The sequence below is a fragment of the Sander lucioperca genome, chromosome 6 (assembly GCF_008315115.2).
Source record: "Sander lucioperca isolate FBNREF2018 chromosome 6, SLUC_FBN_1.2, whole genome shotgun sequence".
Taxonomy (NCBI): domain Eukaryota; kingdom Metazoa; phylum Chordata; class Actinopteri; order Perciformes; family Percidae; genus Sander; species Sander lucioperca.
This window is the reverse complement of record NC_050178.1, coordinates 28,010,308-28,029,470: the sequence shown is the minus strand read 5'-3', so window position 1 is coordinate 28,029,470 and position 19,163 is coordinate 28,010,308. Positions and strand designations below refer to the sequence as shown.

Here is a 19,163-nt window from a genome sequence, read left to right as displayed (position 1 = left end):
GTCTCTGGTCTCTGGCCAGTGTCCTTTTCTATGCTGTGGTATGTTGGGGAGGCAGCACTAGGAAGAGGGATGCTGGACAACTGGACAGGCTGGTGAGAAAAGCTGGCTCTGTGGTGGGCATGGAGCTGGAGTCACTGACATCAGTTGCAGATAAGAGGACCCTGAAGAGACTGCTCTCTATAATGGACAATGATTGCCACCCCCTGCACACCACTTTCTCCAAGCAGAAGAGCATGTTCAGTAGTAGGCTCCTGTCTCTGTCTTGCAAAACTGACTGCGTAGGTCCTTTGTCCCTAGGGCCATTACGCTCTTCAATGCTACACAAGAAGGGGAGGAGTGTGAATGACTTAAGTGTTTAAGTCTGCTCTGCACACTGCCCTTTGTACCATGCCTTCATCTGAGTGCCTTTATACATACACATAAACTACCCTGGACTACCCTGGACTGGACTGATTGGCACTGTCTGACTCCCTTACTGGCTATATTAGCCATCTGCCCATTTTGCTAGCTTGCCTGTATGGTCAATACACCACGCTGTCTTTTTGTCTGTATGGACAGTTTTCAACTTTAACTTACACTTTTCTTCAAGTCTTTTACTAGTGTCTATGTATAGATAAGTAATGTTTATTCTATTTTTGATATATTGTGTAGCCTGTTGTACTTGAATAGATATAGAATTTGCACTGACACTCTCTTGCACTATGATACCATTGCACCTTTCTGCATTTTTTCCACACTGCTCCTTTAAACATGCTACAACCAAACTTTACTGTAAGGGCACACTATTGATATCTTTCTTTGTATTTTTGTAGTATGTGTGCGTGGATGTCATATGTCTGTGTGCCTATGTGTATGTATGTTGTGTATAAGCTATTGGACACCTTAATTTCCTTCAGGATAAATAAAGTATCTCTATGTCTATCTATCTATCTACACCCACGACTGCAGTCCGGCCCACAACAACAACCTCATCGTCAAGTTTGCTGACGACACCACAGTGGTCGGACTCATCTCAAAGGGAGACGAGGCAGCCTACAGAGAGGAGGTCCTGAACTTGGCAGCCTGGTGCTCAGAGAACAACCTGGCTCTGAACACCAAGAAAACCAAGGAGATTAGGGATGTCCAGATCCGATCACGTGATCGGAAATCGGGCCCGATCACATGGTTTCAGACTCGATCGGAATCAGACGTTACCTCCCGATCAGGACTGGAATATATATGTATATATATTCTCATTATTTTTTTAACACATCTATAGTTATGCGGTGGCACAGAGCTAGACCCTTTTGACTCCACATAGAAACAGCAACGCGTGCAGCATGACATCACTTTGTTGCAGAGACGCTATTGGTTAAATGCCGGCAAAGTAGAACACGGAAGCAGCTTGAAGCGGAAAGCGTGAGTATGTCTGCAGTCTGGAGGTATTATAAAGTCGGATCAGGACTCGTGACATCCCTAAAGGAGATCATTGTTGACTTCAGGAAAAACAGCACCGAACTAGCCCCTCTGTACATCAGCGGCAAGTGTGTGGAGAGGGTCCACACCTTCTGGTTTCTCTGCGTCCTCATCTCCGCTGACCTCTCCTGGACAGACAACATCACAGCGGTCATCAAGAAGGCTCAACAGCGGCTACACTTCCTGAGGGTCCTCAGGAAGCCCAACCTGGACTCCAACCTGCTGTTGATCTTCTACTGCTTGTCCATCGAGAGCCTGCTGATGTACTGTATCACAGTATGGTACGGCAGCTGCACCGTGTCAGACAAGGAGAGGCTTCAGAGAGTAGTAAAGGCAGCACAGAAGATAATTGGCTGCCCTCTCCCCTCCCTGATGGACATTTACACCTCCCGTTGCCTCAGCAAAGCTGAAAACATCACCAAGGACAGCTCCCACCCTGTCTCTGATCTGTTTGACCTGCTGCCCTCAGGGAGGCGCTACAGGTGCATCAGAACAAGGACCAACACATTCAAGAACAGTTTCTTCCCAAAAGCCATAACCACTTAGAACTCACACATGCACTGACTTCACAGTCTAACCTCTAACCCCCAACCCCTGGACTCTCTTCTACCAACCTACTGTGCAATATTTAATATTTAATACTTTCGATAATATTGATAATACTGTGCAATTTCATTAATGTGCAATATCTGTATACTGTGCAATATCATTACTCCACACTGCATATCACACTGTATATAAAACCATACTTATCTTTTTATTTTTTTTATATATGTATATGTCTTAGAACTGTGCACCTTACCACCACCACTCTTTTTTTGCACTACTATTTTATCTCATGTTGTTACATTTCTTTTACGAACATGTTGGCACTGGAAAAAGGAATTGCTTTTAATCTTGTTGTACATGTGTATAGTGACAATAAAAGGCATTCTATTCTATGACTTTTTATGACTTTTCTACATACTATTCTATGACTTTTTATGACTTTTCTACATACTATTATATGACTTTTTATGACTTTTCTACATACTATACTATGACTTTTTATGACTTTTCAATGTACGTACAATAATACTAATAATAATAATAACAGACAACAGAAAACAGCAACAACAGAAACTATGAAGCTAACTGGAGGTCAGACTGACTGGTCTTACCCAACAGCTGATGGTAACCTTTGAGCCTGTGGTGAGCACAAATAAAAGAAAAAAACAAAAACAAAAATAACATGAATAAAAAGCAGAATGAGTTCAGTGAATAATAACGGCAAATAAACAATGAGTAAAGCGATGAATGACAAGCAGATAAACTGATAAAAGAAATGATGTTGTGAATGAAAAGGAAAAGACGGTTGGTACCAGATGGCCCTGATGGTGACCTTTAACCCCGGGGTCAGATCCTGTGGGACGAACTCGCAGTGGCAGCTCTTGTTGTCGTCGGCCATGTCTTCTCCTGGCAGGCTGGCGTCTGAAACAACAACATTGCAGTGTGTGTGAAACATTGAGCTGTACCTGGATGAAACATATTAACTTATTATGTCCTGATTATGGCTGCATTACCCGGGACGGTGTGACTTACTCCTACTGTAAAGTGTTGAAATAACATCTGTAATGATTTGACACTATAAATAAAGTTGAATTGAAGTCCAGTGACCTTCTGTGCTGAAACATTACGTCCCAGTTTGTGGTAATTTGATTGAACACAACTTTATTCAGCAATATGCTCCAAACGAGGACTATGTCAAATAAAACAACGTGCGCATGCGTGTGTGCGTGCGTGCCTGTGTTTGTGTGTGCGTGCATGATTGTTTGCTTGTGTGCGTGTGTGCCTGCTTGTGTGCATGCGTGTGTGCGCTGACCTGGGGAGCTCTTCTGTCTGAACTCTTCGTCCTGCATCTCTATCAGCACTGCAGGAGGAGAGAGGAGACAAACCTTCATCAGAGGAAGATCATACTCTACTCATCATCACTACATCATCTAAGGGCTAAATCCAGAGCTCGCTCTTTGGGGCACGGTATTCTAACGTGATCCATCTATTCATCAGATCAACCTCAGTTTGTTAATGATGAATCCTCCAGGCTCGCTAAAGCTATTGTTAGGGTCCTGGAGGAGTTTTGATTGTTGTGCAGTTTTGCAGATTGTTCTGATTGGCTCTTACCTTCAGAGTTTTGGCGGGAGGCAGCTCCTCGGATCCTGAAGGCCTGTCGGGTTCTGCTACGTTCTCCAAAGCTCCAGCTCTTTGGAACCTTGCTGGGACTGTCCTCCAGACTGGGCTCCAAGCTGGGGGACCGTCGCAGGGCCTGGACGCTCCCCAGGACTCCAGGACCTCCAGGACCAACACCAGGAGTACCACCGGATCCAACGGTGGGAGTCCCTGGAGACAGAAAGTAGGGAAGCAAAGAAGGAGGTCAATAATGGGACACGCCAGATTATGGTTTGTTGTCCTGTAGTCTGGATCAATGGAATCAAATTTCCAGGATAAAGCCTGTCCACTCTCTGTGTGTTTCTGTTTTCAAAACCCCTTCCCTATGGGGAACAACAACATACTTCGAGCTAGCAAGCTACTTTCTTTCTTTAAACCAATCACAGCTTTCCATGGCGGCGCTAAGCCAAGGATGCAGCGACGGGGTCCCATGCAGAATAAATATCGCAGATAGTGGAAGGGAAGGAGAAGGACATGCAAGTCTTTATCCCAGGACTGTACAGTACATCCAGTAAACAAGATCAAGTCTATACAAACCAAACTAAACTAAACAACTTGCTGTGACTGTCCTGTCTGTTCATTCAGTCCAGTAGGCCTACAAATGTTACTGACTGTGGAAAACAAAAGATATGTGACCAGAACCAAACCTCCACCTCAAATAAACTAAACGGAAACTAAACTTCAACACCACAGGAAACACATGATCAGTGGTGGAATGTAACTAAGTACATTAACTCCAGTACTGTACTTCAGTCCAAATGTTGAGGTACTTGTACTTTACTTGAGTCTTTTCTTTTCATGCCACTTTCTACTTCTACTCCACTACATTTCAGAGAAATATTGTACTTTTTACTCCACTACGTTCATCTGTTACAGCTTTAGTTACTAGTTACTTTACAAATTAAGATTTCTGCACACAAAACACATGTAGTTTATAAATCTGATGTTTGATTCTAAAGTAAACTAGCCAACAATATAAGTCCAGCTGATCAGACCATTACACACACAACTGGTTGGATCCTTTACTTCACAAGGTTTTAATACTTTAACTACATTCTCCTGATGATACTTACACACTTTTACTGTAACAGAGTATTTATACAGTGTGGTATTAGTACTTTTACTGAAGTAAAGGATCTGAATACTTCTTCCACTGCTGCAGATGACAATAATCTGATAGTTCTTTGTGACAACATTTAGAAACAGAAGGCCCACCGTGCTGAGGGGAACCTTTCCCTTTGGTTCCTGAACTCCGGGGAGACGAGAAGACCCTCTCCTTCAGACTGACCTTCTGACTGCAGGGACACAGACCCACACATTTATTTAAAATCAAGCTTTTTCGAACCTAATCTTTCGAAAAAGCTTGATTTAAAAAAAAGAAGTTAATATGCAACGTGGAAACACAAAGCCTGTGTTAAAGGGTAACTACTGTTTTGCATTTGTGTCTTATAGACTGATGGGACCAAACATCTTTGAATTTGGTCCAGTATTGAGCGAGATCACAATGACGAGCCGGCCCGAACCAAGCTACAATGTAACCTAATGGGGCAACTGTAGAGCCTTGCTTCTTGTCCAATAAACGTGAACGGGGCCCAGGTTGAAAGAAAACTGGTAGTTACCCTTTAACCATTTCAGAGAACAGTCGGGAAGCAAAAGTTAATGCTCACCTCGATGTTCAACTGTACATTTACTACAACTAGACAATCAGTACCAAACCGCCCGAGGATATGGGTGGTATGTCGTCCCCCCCCCCAAACCCTCCGAGGATATGGGTGGTATGTCGTCCCCCCCCCCCAAACCCTCCGAGGATATGGGTGGTATGTCGTCCCCCCCCCCAAACCCTCCGAGGATATGGGTGGTATGTCGTCCCCCCCCCAAACCCTCTGAGGATATGGGTGGTATGTCGTCCCCCCCCCCAAACCCTCCGAGGATATGGGTGGTATGTCGTCCCCCCCCCAAACCCTCTGAGGATATGGGTGGTATGTCGTCCCCTCCTCCAAACCCTCCGAGGATATGGGTAATTTACAGTTTGTGATGGGGACTAAAGAAATGATTAATCAGTGTGGAATGAAACTCAACCTGACAAACTAGAATGATGAACAACCTGAGATGAACAAGGAAACAGCTTGTTATTCTACCTCACACACAATAAGACACACCTTCGGACCAACACTTCTACTGAGAGAGGACATCTACAGGAGAGAGTACTGGGAATACTGGGACACTACCACTTCTACTGAGAGAGGACATCTACAGGAGAGAGTACTGGGAATACTGGGACACTACCACTTCTACTGAGAGAGGACATCTACAGGAGAGAGTACTGGGAATACTGGGACACTACCACTTCCACTGAGAGAGGACATCTACAGCAGAGAGTACTGGGAATACTGGGACACTACCACTTCAACCAGCAGCTGAATCCACAAACTGAACCAGAGATTTACAAGAACAAAGACTCAATGTGAACGTAAGTTTCAAGGAATGGCTGAGCTGTCTGTCTGATATGGTTTTTTTTTACTCCTCCACTACATTCAAACTTATTTTGAACATAACCATATCTGTTGCATCAGTCTACATATCCAGCATCACCACTCAGGAATGAGACACACCCCTGTGTTACAGGTGAAGCAACATTTAGCAGAAGAGGCGTGACAGAGCTCCACCCCTCACCTGAGACAAACCAGGAAACAGTTTGTTCTTCGTCCTCTGCTTCTCTTCATATTCATCTACCAACCCTTATAGAACTGGCTCAGGTTTGCCTTGGACCTGCCGGGGGACTTCCTTTGACACACTGAGCTCCTCTCTCCTCTCTCTTTCCATCTGTGTGCATCCATTTCCCAGAAATGCTTGTTACTAACGTAGCTCTGGGGAGCTTATTCCCCGGAGTCCTGATGTTTTCTCGCCTCGCAGTTTTACCTGGATTAGGGTGGCACCTAAATCACGGTTGCAGCTGTCGCCGTGGTCCTGCTCCGCGCCGTGCTGTGCCCTGTTACACCCTGCAACACCCTTCAACGACCTGCTATGCCCTGCAGTGCGCTGCAATGCCCTGCTATGCCCTGCTACACCCTGCTATGCCCTGCTACGCCCTGATATGCCCTGCTATGCCTTGATACGTCCTGCTATGCTTTGCTACGCCCTGCTATGCCCTGCTTCGCCCTGATATGCCCCGATATACCATGCTACGCCCTGATATGTACTGCTACGCCCTGATATGCACTGCTACGCCCTAATATATACTGCTACGCCCTGATGTGCCCTGCTACGCCCTGATATGCACTGCTACACCCTAATATAAACTGCTACGCCCTGATTAGCCCTGCTACGCCCTGATATGCCTGGAAATTAGATTAGATTAGATTAGATTCAACTTTATTGTCATTGTGCAGAGTACAAGTACAAAGACAACGAAATGCATTTTACGTCTAACCAGAAGTGCAAGAAGAGCAGAAAAATGCAATGCGATATACAAAGTATAGACAGGTATAGACAGGTGGTGCCCTGCAACGCCCTGCTGGTCCGAAGTTTCTGCCCAAAAGAAAGTTTTTCCTTGCCACTGTTGCACTAAATGCTTGCTCTTGGGTGAATTGTTGGGTCTTTTGTAAATTATAGAGTGGTCTAGACCTACTCTATTTGTAAAGTGTCTTGAGAATACTCTTGTTATGATTTGATACTAAAATAAAATTGAATTGAATTGAATTAAAGAGAGACACAGACTGAAAAACAGAGGATCAGATTCACCTTCAGACCAAACTAACAACTTCCTCTGAGTGAGTTCAGCTACAGGAGAGAAACATGGAAAACTACAACACTGCTGCTTCAACCTGCTGACTCTCCACACGCTGAAGGTGAGTTGGACTAAAAACTGTGAAGTTAGTAGAGGAGGGAGGGGAGCCTTGACTGACTAGACTTTCTGTCTGCTGTGTTTTCAGCTTCACTCAGAGACTAAATGGCTTCCAGATCAGAGGAGGATCTCTGCTGTCCGGTCTGTCATGAAGTCTTTAGAGGTCCTGTTCTTCTGTCATGTAGCCACAGCTTCTGTAAAGACTGTCTGCAGAGCTGGTGGACAGATAGACCGATCAGAGACTGTCCAGTTTGTAAGAGAAGATCTTCAAAGGATGAACCACCGTTAAACCGGGTGTTAAAGAACATGTGTGAGGTCTTCTTATTGAAGAGCGATCAGAGAGTTTCAGAGGCTATCTGCAGTCTGCACTCTGAGAAACTCAAACTCTTCTGTCTGGACCATCAGCAGCCAGTTTGTGTCGTCTGCAGAGATTCAGAAAAACACTCCAACCACAGATTCAGACCCATCGATGAAGCTGCACGACAACACAAGAAGAAACTTCAGGAAACTCTGGAGCCCTTAAAGGAGAAGTTGAAGGTTTTTGAACAAGTTAAAGTGAAGTTTGCTCAAACAGCAGAACACATGAAGGTTCAGGCCCGACGCACAGAGACACAGATTAAGGATCAGTTTAAGAAGCTTCACCAGTTTCTAGAAGAGGATGAGGAGGCCAGGATGGCTGCACTGAGGGAGGAAGAGGAGCAGAAGAGTCAGAGGATGAAGGAGAAGATGGAGGCTCTGAGCAGAGAGATAGCAGCTCTTTCAGACACAGTCAGAGCCACAGAGGAGCTGCTGAGAGCTGAAGACGTGTCATTCCTGATCAACTACAAGGCTGCAGTGGAAAGAGTCCAGCAGCGCCCCCTGCTGGATGATCCACAGCTGCTCCCAGGAGCTCTGATAGACGAGGCCAAACACCTGGGCAACCTGAGCTTCAACATCTGGAACAAGATGAAGGACATGGTCTCCTACACTCCTCTGGTTCTGGACCCAAACACTGCTGGTTCAAGGCTCATCCTGTCTGAAGATCTGACCAGTGTGAGACGAGGAGAATATAAGAAGCTTCCTGATAATCCAGAGAGGATTGATGATTACCCCTCTGTCCTGGGCTCTGAGGGCTTTAACTCAGGGACTCACAGCTGGGATGTCGAGGTTGGAGACAGTACAGCCTGGATACTGGGTGTGTTAGCAGAGTCTGTCCAGACGAAGGGAGACATAACATCTGGATTTTGTTGCTTATGGTTCGATGAAGGTAAATACTCAGCATGGTCACCACCAGATCCAGTCACTGATCTCTTTGTGCAGAAGAAGCTCCAGAGGATCCAAGTGACTCTGGACTGGAACAGAGGAAAGCTGTCGTTCTCTGATCTTGATACTAACACACACATACACACCTTCACACACACTTTCACTGAGAGGATGTTTCCATTCATTGACACTGATTATAAAGTGAAGATATTACCAGTGCAGGTCTGTGTGACTGTACAACAGGAATAGATTATTTTCAGGATTTATTTAAAAAGGTCAAACAGCTAAAATCAGTAGTGGTGGGGTGGGGGGTGGGGGGGGGGTGGCTTCCCTTTGATTATAAATTATATCTTTAAAGTGATGTTTTCTTTAAGAGGCTTTTCACTGTTAAACTTTGACTGTTTGTTAATCCATGGAACATTTAAACATTTATAACCAACAACCATATATCAACAGTGAACTGCTGTCTGAATATTTTATGTTGATGAATCTTTTAGTCATTTATCTTATGAATTAATATGTTCACAGTGAGGTGATTAACATCCTGTAACTTCAACACACATTATAATTATAATAACACTGTTTATTCCAGATTATTGATTGTTGTTGGTGAAAGTTAATCTTACAGAAGGGTCATTAGTTCATGTTGTCATTTAGGTAACACATTATAATTATCATGTCAAAAAGAAATGATTACTGATTATTTGTTGACTAATATCTAAATAATGCTTTACAAAGTATTTATTAACCATTAACAAGGAATTATAATCATTAACTGTATAATAACTTTCCAGATGTTTTAAAGGTTTACAAATCATTCGTTAATCATTAATAAATAATTCATACTACATCAGTACAGATATACTATCTTCACTAAAGTGTCTAAAGTAGTCTTAAGTGGTAAAGCGTCACAAGCTTTTTCCAGCGTTTTGTTCACTTTCAGTCAGAGCAAAGTTCATTCAGGTCATTTGATCTGCACCAGATCTGCATCAGAACTACTGCGGCTACTAGAGGGCGCCACCACTACAAACATAAATATAGGTCAGAATGATGCTGGAATTTATGGGGGAGTTTTTCAGGGAGAGGACAGTCTCCTCTCATCAGCTCTCAGACGAACTGTTGGACTTCTGGCAGTCAGAAACTTTGGTCATCCGTCTGCAGTTTGAACATAGCTGCTATCAAAATATCTGTTATAAACAGTAGCTCTTTTAAATATTACTGCCGTAGTATTTCATATGTTGTAGTTAGACTAAAGAGGAATAAACGACCGGTATTCTCATATGGTTTGGAGGACTTGTTGGATCATTAAACAATCAGGTGTAACAACATCATCGGACAAATTCGGCATGATTATTAATACATGGAGGACAAACCGATTCAGTCTGTCTTTAGTTAGTATCAGAGAGTGGACACTGACCTGGGGGACTGTTCAGGCTGGACATCCTTCCTGGGGACAGACAGACAGACAGACAGACAGGTTAGAGAGACCGACAGACAGACAGACAGACAGGTTGTTATCATTAACTATCGAATTAAGAAGAATTTTATGGATTCTAGTTGGACATTTTTCAGTTGTTTAAGAATCCTGCAGTCGTTGTCGTAGCAAGGCAAGGCAGCTTTATTTGTATAGCACATTTCAGCAACAGGGCAATTCAAAGTGCTTTACATGAAAACAGATTAAAAAATTTAAAACAGATAAAATACAAGAATAAAAGTTACAGTGCAGTATAAGAAATGAAACATTGAAGAGCAATTAAAACAGTTAAATATATAAAAGCAGATAAAATAGGAATTTCTCTTTATATGCTTATATAGATTGTCATACAGTGTCAACAATGCAACTTCAGTATAAGAAATGAAGTTATTTAAAGAAAGGCAACATCAAATAGATAGGTCTTCAGCCTTGATTTAAAAGAACTGAGAGTTGCAGCAGACCTGCAGTTTTCTGGGAGTTTGTTCCAGATATATGGAGCATAAAAACTAAATGCTGCTTCCCCCTGTTTAGTTCTGACTCTGGGGACAACAAGCAGACCTGTCCCAGACGACCTGAGAGGTCTGGGTGGTATTTTGGCCCTAAACCGTTTTGTGATTTATAAACCAGCAAAAGTATTTTGCATTGTAGCAACACTTTGTAAACTTCTCAGACCTGAATGAGAGTCCTGATTTGTTCTTGAGGTTCCTCAGTAAATCCAGCTGATTGAGAGGAGGAATCAACCTGCTGACACAGAATGATTCATGATGACATGTGCTGTTAAAATAATATCATAATCTAGAATGCAAGAATTGTGTCTGTAGGTAGGATAGGTGTCGTCTCACCTATACATGGGGACTGAGACAGTCCTCTCGTAATAGTCCCAGGTAGAATTCAGATCAGTTCGGCTCAGATTGGTGGCGTAAACCCTCCACGCCGCCTGTAGTGACAGACATGGTTGTTTCCATGGAAACAGGTGCTGACAGAGGAGGAAGGATCCCCTTGACTCCGGGGATTTTCAAACTAAAAGCCCTACTCTGGAGATGTTAAACAGTTTAGTTTAAGTCTTTGGCTTCGTCTAGACTGAATTTCTCTCTTTTTTAACATCACCTGATCTGCTCAGTCATTTTAATCTTTAATCTGTGTGTGGGTGATTTTGGCTGAACGATGACTCAGCAGATCCTGAAGGATGTACAGACAACTATCACTGGATTACTGCAATACTGAAGAAACGGTCAAAACAAGGTCTGCTGCTGGTTGGATGGCCAGATAATGTGATTCATCCAGACGTTTGATTTTTAGACGTATCTGGGACTTCCACAAGTGAGTGGTTATTTCAGACATGTTGATGATGGAAAGAAACGGTATTGGTTCCTGTAGCTTTACACCGGCATGATTAAACCCAAATGATCCCGATATGATCAACAAATAAACTCACACAATTAAAGCAAAGCAGATATTCGCTCCACCGGTGAGTACGCACCGTATGTCACACTGAATGAATAGGTTTCCTGTCCGTATTCACATTTCATGTTTCATTAAGAGGAATATGTTGGTTTCAATGGGTCATGGCTTAGGATATTATGATTATTATATGATTATGATTATGAAGAAGAAGAAGAAGAAGAAGAAGAAGAAGAAGAGGGCAGTGTTGCGTCACCTGGATGAGTCCAGCTGCCGGGTTTCTTCTCTTCTCAAAGTGTTTCTGTCGGTGCTGCTCCTGAACCTTCAGGGCAAAACCAGAACCCAGGATCCCCTGAGAGACAGACAGGCAGAGAGTAGACAGGTTAGAGAGACAGGTTAGAGAGAAACAGACAGGCAGAGAGACAGACAGGTTAAAGAGACAGGTTAGAGAGAGACAGACAGGTTAGAGAGACAGACAGGCAGAGACACAGACACGTTAGAGGGACAGGTTAGATAGAGACAGACAGGGTAGACAGACGGACAGACAGGCAGAGAGACTGACAGGTTAGACAGACAGGCAGAGAGACAGACACGTTAGAGGGACAGGTTAGATAGAGACAGACAGGGTAGACAGACGGACAGACAGGCAGAGAGACTGACAGGTTAGAGAGACAGACAGGCAGATAGACAGACAGGTTAGAGAGACAGACAGGCAGAGAGACAGACAGGTTAGACAGTCAGGCAGAGAGACAGACAGGTTAGAGGGACAGGTTAGAGAGGCAGACAGGTAAGAGAGGCAGACAGGTAAGAGAGGCAGACAGCGAGACAGACATGTTAGAGAGATAGACAGACAGACAGACAGACAGGTAAAGATCAGGTGACTCACAGCGGGCAGAGCGAAGAAAGAAACTCCGATCAGAGTGAAGGTAGCAGCCAGCAGACGTCCGTTCCAGGTGATCGGGAACTTGTCTCCGTATCCGATGGTTGTCAAGGTGATCTGAAAAAGACAAACACAGACCAATCAGATTGCTACATAGATCTCTCCATCTAGAGATTTGTTACGTAAACTGTCCAATAAAAACACAAAGCTTCACTTTACCTTCAAACTAAATATTAGACTTAAACTCTGACACTAAACCTTATCTTCCTAAAGTGATTTTATCATGTTTCAAACTCTGCATCAGATCAGTTTGAAGGCATACACATAACCGTGTGGCTGTTACACACATAACCGTGTGGCTGTTACACACATTACCGTATGGCTGTTACACACATTACCGTGTGGCTGTTACACACATTACCGTGGCTGTTACACACATTACCGTGTGGCTGTTACACACATTACTGTGTGGCTGTTACACACATTACCGTGTGGCTGTTACACACATTTTACACACATTACCGTGTGGCTATTACATACATTTTACACACATTACCGTGTGGCTGTTACACACATTACCGTGTGGCTATTACATACATTTTACACACATTACCGTGTGGCTGTTACACACATTACCGTGTGGCTGTTACACACATTACCGTGTGGCTGTTACACACATTACCGTGTGGCTGTTACACACATAACCGTGTGGCTGTTACACACATTACCGTGTGGCTGTTACACACATTTTACACACATTACCGTGGCTGTTACACACATTACCGTGTGGCTGTTACACACATTACTGTGTGGCTGTTACACACATTACCGTGTGGCTGTTACACACATTTTACACACATTACCGTGGCTGTTACACACATTACCGTGTGGCTGTTACACACATTACCGTGTGGCTGTTACACACATTACCGTGTGGCTGTTACACACATTTTACACACATTACCGTGTGGCTGTTACACACATTACCGTGTGGCTATTACATACATTTTACACACATTACCGTGTGGCTGTTACACACATTACCGTGTGGCTGTTACACACATTACCGTGTGGCTGTTACACACATTACCGTGTGGCTGTTACACACATAACCGTGTGGCTGTTACACACATAACCGTGTGGCTGTTACACACATTACCGTGTGGCTGTTACACACATTTTACACACATTACCGTGTGGCTGTTACACACATAACCGTGTGGCTGTTACACACATTACCGTGTGGCTGTTACACACATTTTACACACATTACCGTGTGGCTGTTACACACATTACCGTGTGGCTGTTACGCACATTTTACACACATTACCGTGTGGCTGTTACACACATAACTGTGTGGCTGTTACACACATAACCGTGTGGCTGTTACACACATTACCGTGTGGCTGTTACACACATTTTACACACATAACCGTGTGGCTGTTACACACATTACCGTGTGGCTGTTACACACATTTTACACACATTACCGTGTGGCTGTTACACACATTTTACACACATAACCGTGTGGCTGTTACACACATTACCGTGTGGCTGTCACACACATTACCGTGGCTGTTACACACATTACCATGTGGCTGTTACACACATTTTACACACATTACCGTGTGGCTGTTACACACATTACCGTGTGGCTGTCACACACATTACCGTGTGGCTGTTACACACATTACCGTGTGGCTGTTACACACATTACCGTGGCTGTTACACACATTACCGTGTGGCTGTTACACACATTACCGTGGCTGTTACACACATTACCGTGTGGCTGTTACACACATTACCGTGTGGCTGTTACACACATTACCGTGTGGCTGTTACACACAGAGCGTTCAGTAGCAATTACATCCCCTAACCCAACATTTCACCAGGTTTACCTGTGTCTGGACACCTGTTAGTGTGTATTAGTGTGTATTAGTGTTTGTTTGTGTGTGTTAGTGTGTTTTGTCTCACCAGTCCCCACCAGAGGGCGTCTGCATACGTCTCAAACTGTTCATTGTCCTCTTTTTCTGCCAAATAAACGAGGAAACTGGCCAGAATGAGACACAGGAAGCCGATATACCACGCAGTGATCAACTCCTGCAGAGACAGACAGACAGACAGACACACAGACACACAGAGAGACATCATAATACAGTGAGATAGAGTCATGAATAGAGGTTAGAAGTTAAGGTTATCAATAATCCTAATCGATACATTCCCGGATCAATGGAAACCATCGGCTGTCAGGAAGATGATACCAAAGAACAAAAACTGCTGACGCACCATTACAAACTGCTGACGCAGTTTAAATACTGCTGACCCAGTGAAACACTGAGTGTGTTTACATGCAGTTTAAAAACCAGATTATATTCTGGTTAATGTTTCTCAGCCTCCATGTAAACACCTTCCCCCCAGTTTCTAAACTCAGAGTTCTCCTCTAGTTAACAGAGCTAATAACTGTTAGTAACAGGGGATTCCTACAGGTATTAACCTTAGTAACAGGGGTAAACTCTGGTTACGTGTCTGCAAATGCTCCGTAGGTTCTAACTGTCCCTCCCTGACCCAGAAACAGATAGTTGGAAGCAACAGCTCCACAAACAACAGCAACAACACAAGCTTTAAACCTTTAAACACACTGCAGACTTCAACATGGTGACAATACGATACAACTTTATTGTCAGTTTACACTGAAATTCATTTTTGCGTTCCCAAGCAGCTCCGCTCAAGAGAAGAAATAAAAATTTAAATACACACAGTTACACAACAATTACAAATTTAGTGCAAAGATGAAAGCACATCCACAGCCATGGCAAAGAAACATGTTTCATGATATCCTCGGATCCAGATCTTAATCGGCAGCACACTGGTTTGGTTTAGCAACAGGATAGACTAGAAAAGAGTTCTTGAGCCTGTTGTGTCTAAACAAAGGGACTCTTAATTGCCTGTTAGAAGGCAGAAAATTGTATCTAGAGTGTAAAACATGCATGGAGTCAGAGGAGAGGCTGATAGAGAGTCTTAGCACACTTTTCTTGTGGATTGTTTGAAAGGAGTGTGCAACAGGTTGACCAATGAGCTTAGTGCAAACTTTGAGTTGATTGTATAACTTAGTTTGAAGTTTAGCAGATAGGCTGCTGTACAGCATGACACTCTGAATCAGTTATAAAACAGAGAGATAATCTGGCCGCTGGTTCCAAATGATCTACAGAGAAAGTAAAGTCGCTGCTTGGATCAATTCTATTCTCCTTATATCTGCTTCCTCTAGGCAATATTATTAGAAACACTCCATTAACTTTCAATGTTATGCAGATGATACCCAATTATACCTATTAATTAAGCCATACGAAACCAGTCAGTTAGTTAAACTTCAAGCATGCATTAAGGACATCAAAACCTGGATGACCTACAATTTTCTGCTGTTAAACTCAGACAAAACTGAAGTTATTGTGCTGGGCCCTAAACACCTCCTAACTTCATTATCTAAAGATATAGCTACTCTGGATGGCATTGGCCTGGCCTCCAGTACTACTGTCAGAAATCTAGGAGTTATTTTTGATCAGGATATATCCTTTAATGCCCACTTAAAACAAATCTCAAGAACAGCTATTTTCACCTTTGTAACATTGCCAAAACTAGGAACATCCTGTCTCAAAACGATGCTGAAAAACTAGTCCATGCATTTGTTACTTCCAGGCTGGACTACTGTAATTCCTTACTATCAGGTTGCTCAAATAAGTCCCTTAGGACTCTCCAGCTGATCCAGAATGCTGCAGCACATGTTCTGACAAGAACTAAGAAAAGAGATCATATTTCTCCTGTACTAGCTTCTCTGCATTGGCTTCCTGTAAAATCCAGGATTGAATTTAAAATCCTTCTCCTGACCTACAAAGCTCTAAATTGTAAGGCACCATCATATCTTGAAGAGCTCTTAGTACCTTATTGTCCCACTAGAGTACTACGCTCCCAGAATTCAGAGCTACTTGTGGTTCCTAGAGTCTCTAAAAGTAGAAAGGGAGCCAGAGCATTTAGCTATCAGGCTCCTCTCCTGTGGAACCAGCTCCCAGTCTGGGTTCGGGAGGCAGACACCGTCACCACATTTAAGAGTAAACTTAAAACTCTCCTCTTTGATAAAGCTTATAGTTAGGGAGTGAGGCGTTGCAGTGTTCGCCTAGACCGACTGGGGGAGGGTATATCGCTCCAGACCCGTCACCCCTTCTCTTCTCTGCTTCTCTTCATAACTACAGATTTATCTACCAACCCTTATAGAACTGGCTCAGGTTTCCCTCGGACCAGCTCTTAATTATGCTGATATAGTTTTAGACTGCCGGGGGACTTCCTTTGACACACCGAGCTCTTCTTTCCTCTCTCTTTCCATCTGTGTGCATCCATGTCCCAGAAATGCTTGTTACTAATTTAGCTCTGGGGGAATTGTTGGGTCCTTGTAAATTATAGAGTGTGGTCTAGACCTACTCTATCTGTAAAGTGTCTTGAGATAACTTGTTATGATTTGATACTATAAATAAAATTGAATTGAATTGCTGTATCTATTTACTGTCTCTGGACGGATGAGGAGACACATTTCTTTTTTCACAGTTGTTGTGATTTTGACAAAGGTCAACTGGAAGAAAAGGCTTATTGCGACCAGTTGTACGATGGCAGACGGAGATAGAGTTACTACGTCACTCTTCCCACTCATGTTTATGGAGAGAACTGGCAGAATTCTGGGAAACATCGGACGTCATTTATTTGTTGATAGCAATACAGTTTGTCTACTATTTAACAATTAGAATAATTGATCTCTTTTATTTCTCATTAAATTGTTTTGAGTGTCGACAAAACAAGACATTTGAAGACGCCAGCTTGGACCCTAAGAACCCGTTTTATGTTTCATACATACTGTTAGATACAGCTAGATGTTAACATTAGATACAGCTAAATGCTATCATCTACGGTCACTTACTTCTGATTGTAGCTTTGGTCCAGAAAAAGATGTCGTCAGCTGGTGTCCAACTATCATCGGATGTTTCAACCCTAAAACACAACGTCCTCTGGTTGGCAGAATAGCAATGGTGGTCAGTCACTGCCCATCTTCTCCTGGCTTCCATCTTAACTCCTCCCTCTTGTTTCAGAGCCAACAAGAGGCACTGTTTGCTGCCTCTACTAACCTGCAAGCAGCTGTCTTCCTCTCCCTTCCTGCTTCTCCCAGAGCTATGAATGTCTTCCACAGCGACTGCACTGGGAAACCCCCACAGCCAGTCCCCCACCCTTTGTCCCTGCATTGCTGGACCAGTTCCTGGTACTTATTTTATTTATTTTTTTTATTTTTTTAGGACAATGCACATTAATCAACATTTCTGTTAGCCAGTCGGCTAATTTTCAACTGTAGTCCTAGTTACCCAGCATGCACGTCTTTATGGTGGAGGAAACCGGAGCACCTGAAGGAAACCCACGCAGACACAGGGAGAACACGCAAACTCCACACAGAAAGGCCCTGCCCGGAACAGGGATCAAACCCTGCAGTGCCAACTTGCTGTGAGGGAGAAGTGCTAACCACTGAGCCACAGTGGTGGCTTTCCTATCTGAGGCCTCTTCGCATCCGTCTTCCCACAGGACCGTTAATTCAATCACGATAATCAAGGATATGTTTGCCTCCTCAGAACAAATGAACACATCACGCCTCAGGGATGTTTGGAAATCTGGGGAAAGTGTTTCCTCCCCAGGTCCACCCTCATCTCCGCTGATTGTGCCGCCTGAAGGCTTCCCCCCCTCCCTGATGAACTGGATGGATGGCCCTGGTCTCACGTAATTCTGTTGCTTTGTCCGTCTCTCCTGCTCCAAGATTTCCGCCAGTGCTTTAAAGACTTTGTCATGGGACCATCTGTATCTTCCCTGGCTAAGAGCAGCCTTGCACCCTGACAGTATGTGCGCCAACATGATCAAATAAATAAAATTGAATTCAATGTTTTTTGTACTTATTGCACATTGAGTTGGGGTTAAACCATGTTGAAAGAGTCAGGCCTTGAACTCAAAATAATCTGCAAAATAATCTGCAAACTGATAAAGAATGAAAATGATTGTTAGTAAGAGACGGACGGATGGACGGACGAAGGGACGGACTAACGGACGGACAGAAAAACAGGTATTTCCCAGGTTACCTTGCTGTGGGCGTAGACGACTGACCCCAGCAGTTTCCAGGTTCCTCCCCGGCGGTCCATCCGGATCATCCTCAGAATCTGAAGGAAGCGGAGCGACCTGATGGCTGAAGTAGCGAAGACGTTTCCCTGAGTCCCTGCAGCCAACACTGAGATGGACGCTATCAGCACCATGATGTCTGCAGACAGACAGGCAGACAGGGAGATAAACAGACAGACAGACAGACAGACATACAAGCAGGCAGACAGACAGACAGACAGACAGACATATAAGCAGGCAGACAGCGTTTGAACGAGCTGTTATGAGCTGATTTCTGACAGTAGTGCTGGAAGCCAGGGCAATGCCATCCAGAGTACCTTAGAGTTTAACATCAGGAAACTGAAGGTCATCCAGGATTTGATGTCCTTAATGCATGTTTGAAGTTTAACTAACTGACTGGTTTCATCTGGCTTAAATGAAAGATATAACTGGGTATCATCTGCATACCAGGAATGTTGTCTAATAATATT

The 19,163-nt window shown here is 43.6% G+C and overlaps 3 protein-coding genes across 9 annotated transcripts in view; 2 read left to right on the top strand and 1 right to left on the bottom strand.

The window, feature by feature from the left end:
• The window catches only part of LOC118495300 (nuclear factor 7, brain-like), a 1,057,410-nt gene that overhangs the window by 847,436 nt on the left and 190,811 nt on the right, over nucleotides 1-19,163 (top strand). The gene's annotated exons all lie outside the window — the stretch shown is intronic.
• The window catches only part of LOC116062608 (potassium voltage-gated channel subfamily KQT member 2), a 34,955-nt gene that overhangs the window by 10,763 nt on the left and 5,029 nt on the right, over nucleotides 1-19,163 (bottom strand). For 2 of the 7 annotated variants that reach the window (XM_036002397.1, XM_036002396.1), the window contains exons 5-14: nucleotides 18,657-18,832; nucleotides 14,476-14,601; nucleotides 12,508-12,618; nucleotides 11,878-11,973; nucleotides 11,063-11,157; nucleotides 10,893-10,961; nucleotides 10,164-10,193; nucleotides 4,876-4,955; nucleotides 3,616-3,831; nucleotides 2,817-2,925 (exon numbers count right to left, since the gene is read on the bottom strand). In XM_036002397.1, the coding sequence (XP_035858290.1) occupies nucleotides 2,817-2,925; nucleotides 3,616-3,831; nucleotides 4,876-4,955; nucleotides 10,164-10,193; nucleotides 10,893-10,961; nucleotides 11,063-11,157; nucleotides 11,878-11,973; nucleotides 12,508-12,618; nucleotides 14,476-14,601; nucleotides 18,657-18,832 (1,108 nt within the window). Of the gene's footprint in view, nucleotides 1-2,615; nucleotides 2,642-2,816; nucleotides 2,926-3,316; nucleotides 3,365-3,615; nucleotides 3,832-4,875; nucleotides 4,956-10,163; nucleotides 10,194-10,892; nucleotides 10,965-11,062; nucleotides 11,158-11,877; nucleotides 11,974-12,507; nucleotides 12,619-14,475; nucleotides 14,602-18,656; nucleotides 18,833-19,163 lie in introns of all 7 variants that reach the window. The other 5 variants (XR_004897668.1, XR_004897669.1, XM_036002394.1 and 2 more) reach the window with 5 other exon arrangements.
• Nucleotides 7,320-9,001, top strand: LOC116062615 (nuclear factor 7, ovary-like). Its single transcript, XM_031317310.2, has 2 exons — nucleotides 7,320-7,508; nucleotides 7,593-9,001. The coding sequence occupies exon 2, from the start codon at nucleotides 7,610-7,612 to the stop codon at nucleotides 8,993-8,995; it is 1,386 nt and encodes a 461-aa protein (XP_031173170.1). The 5' UTR covers nucleotides 7,320-7,508; nucleotides 7,593-7,609; the 3' UTR covers nucleotides 8,996-9,001.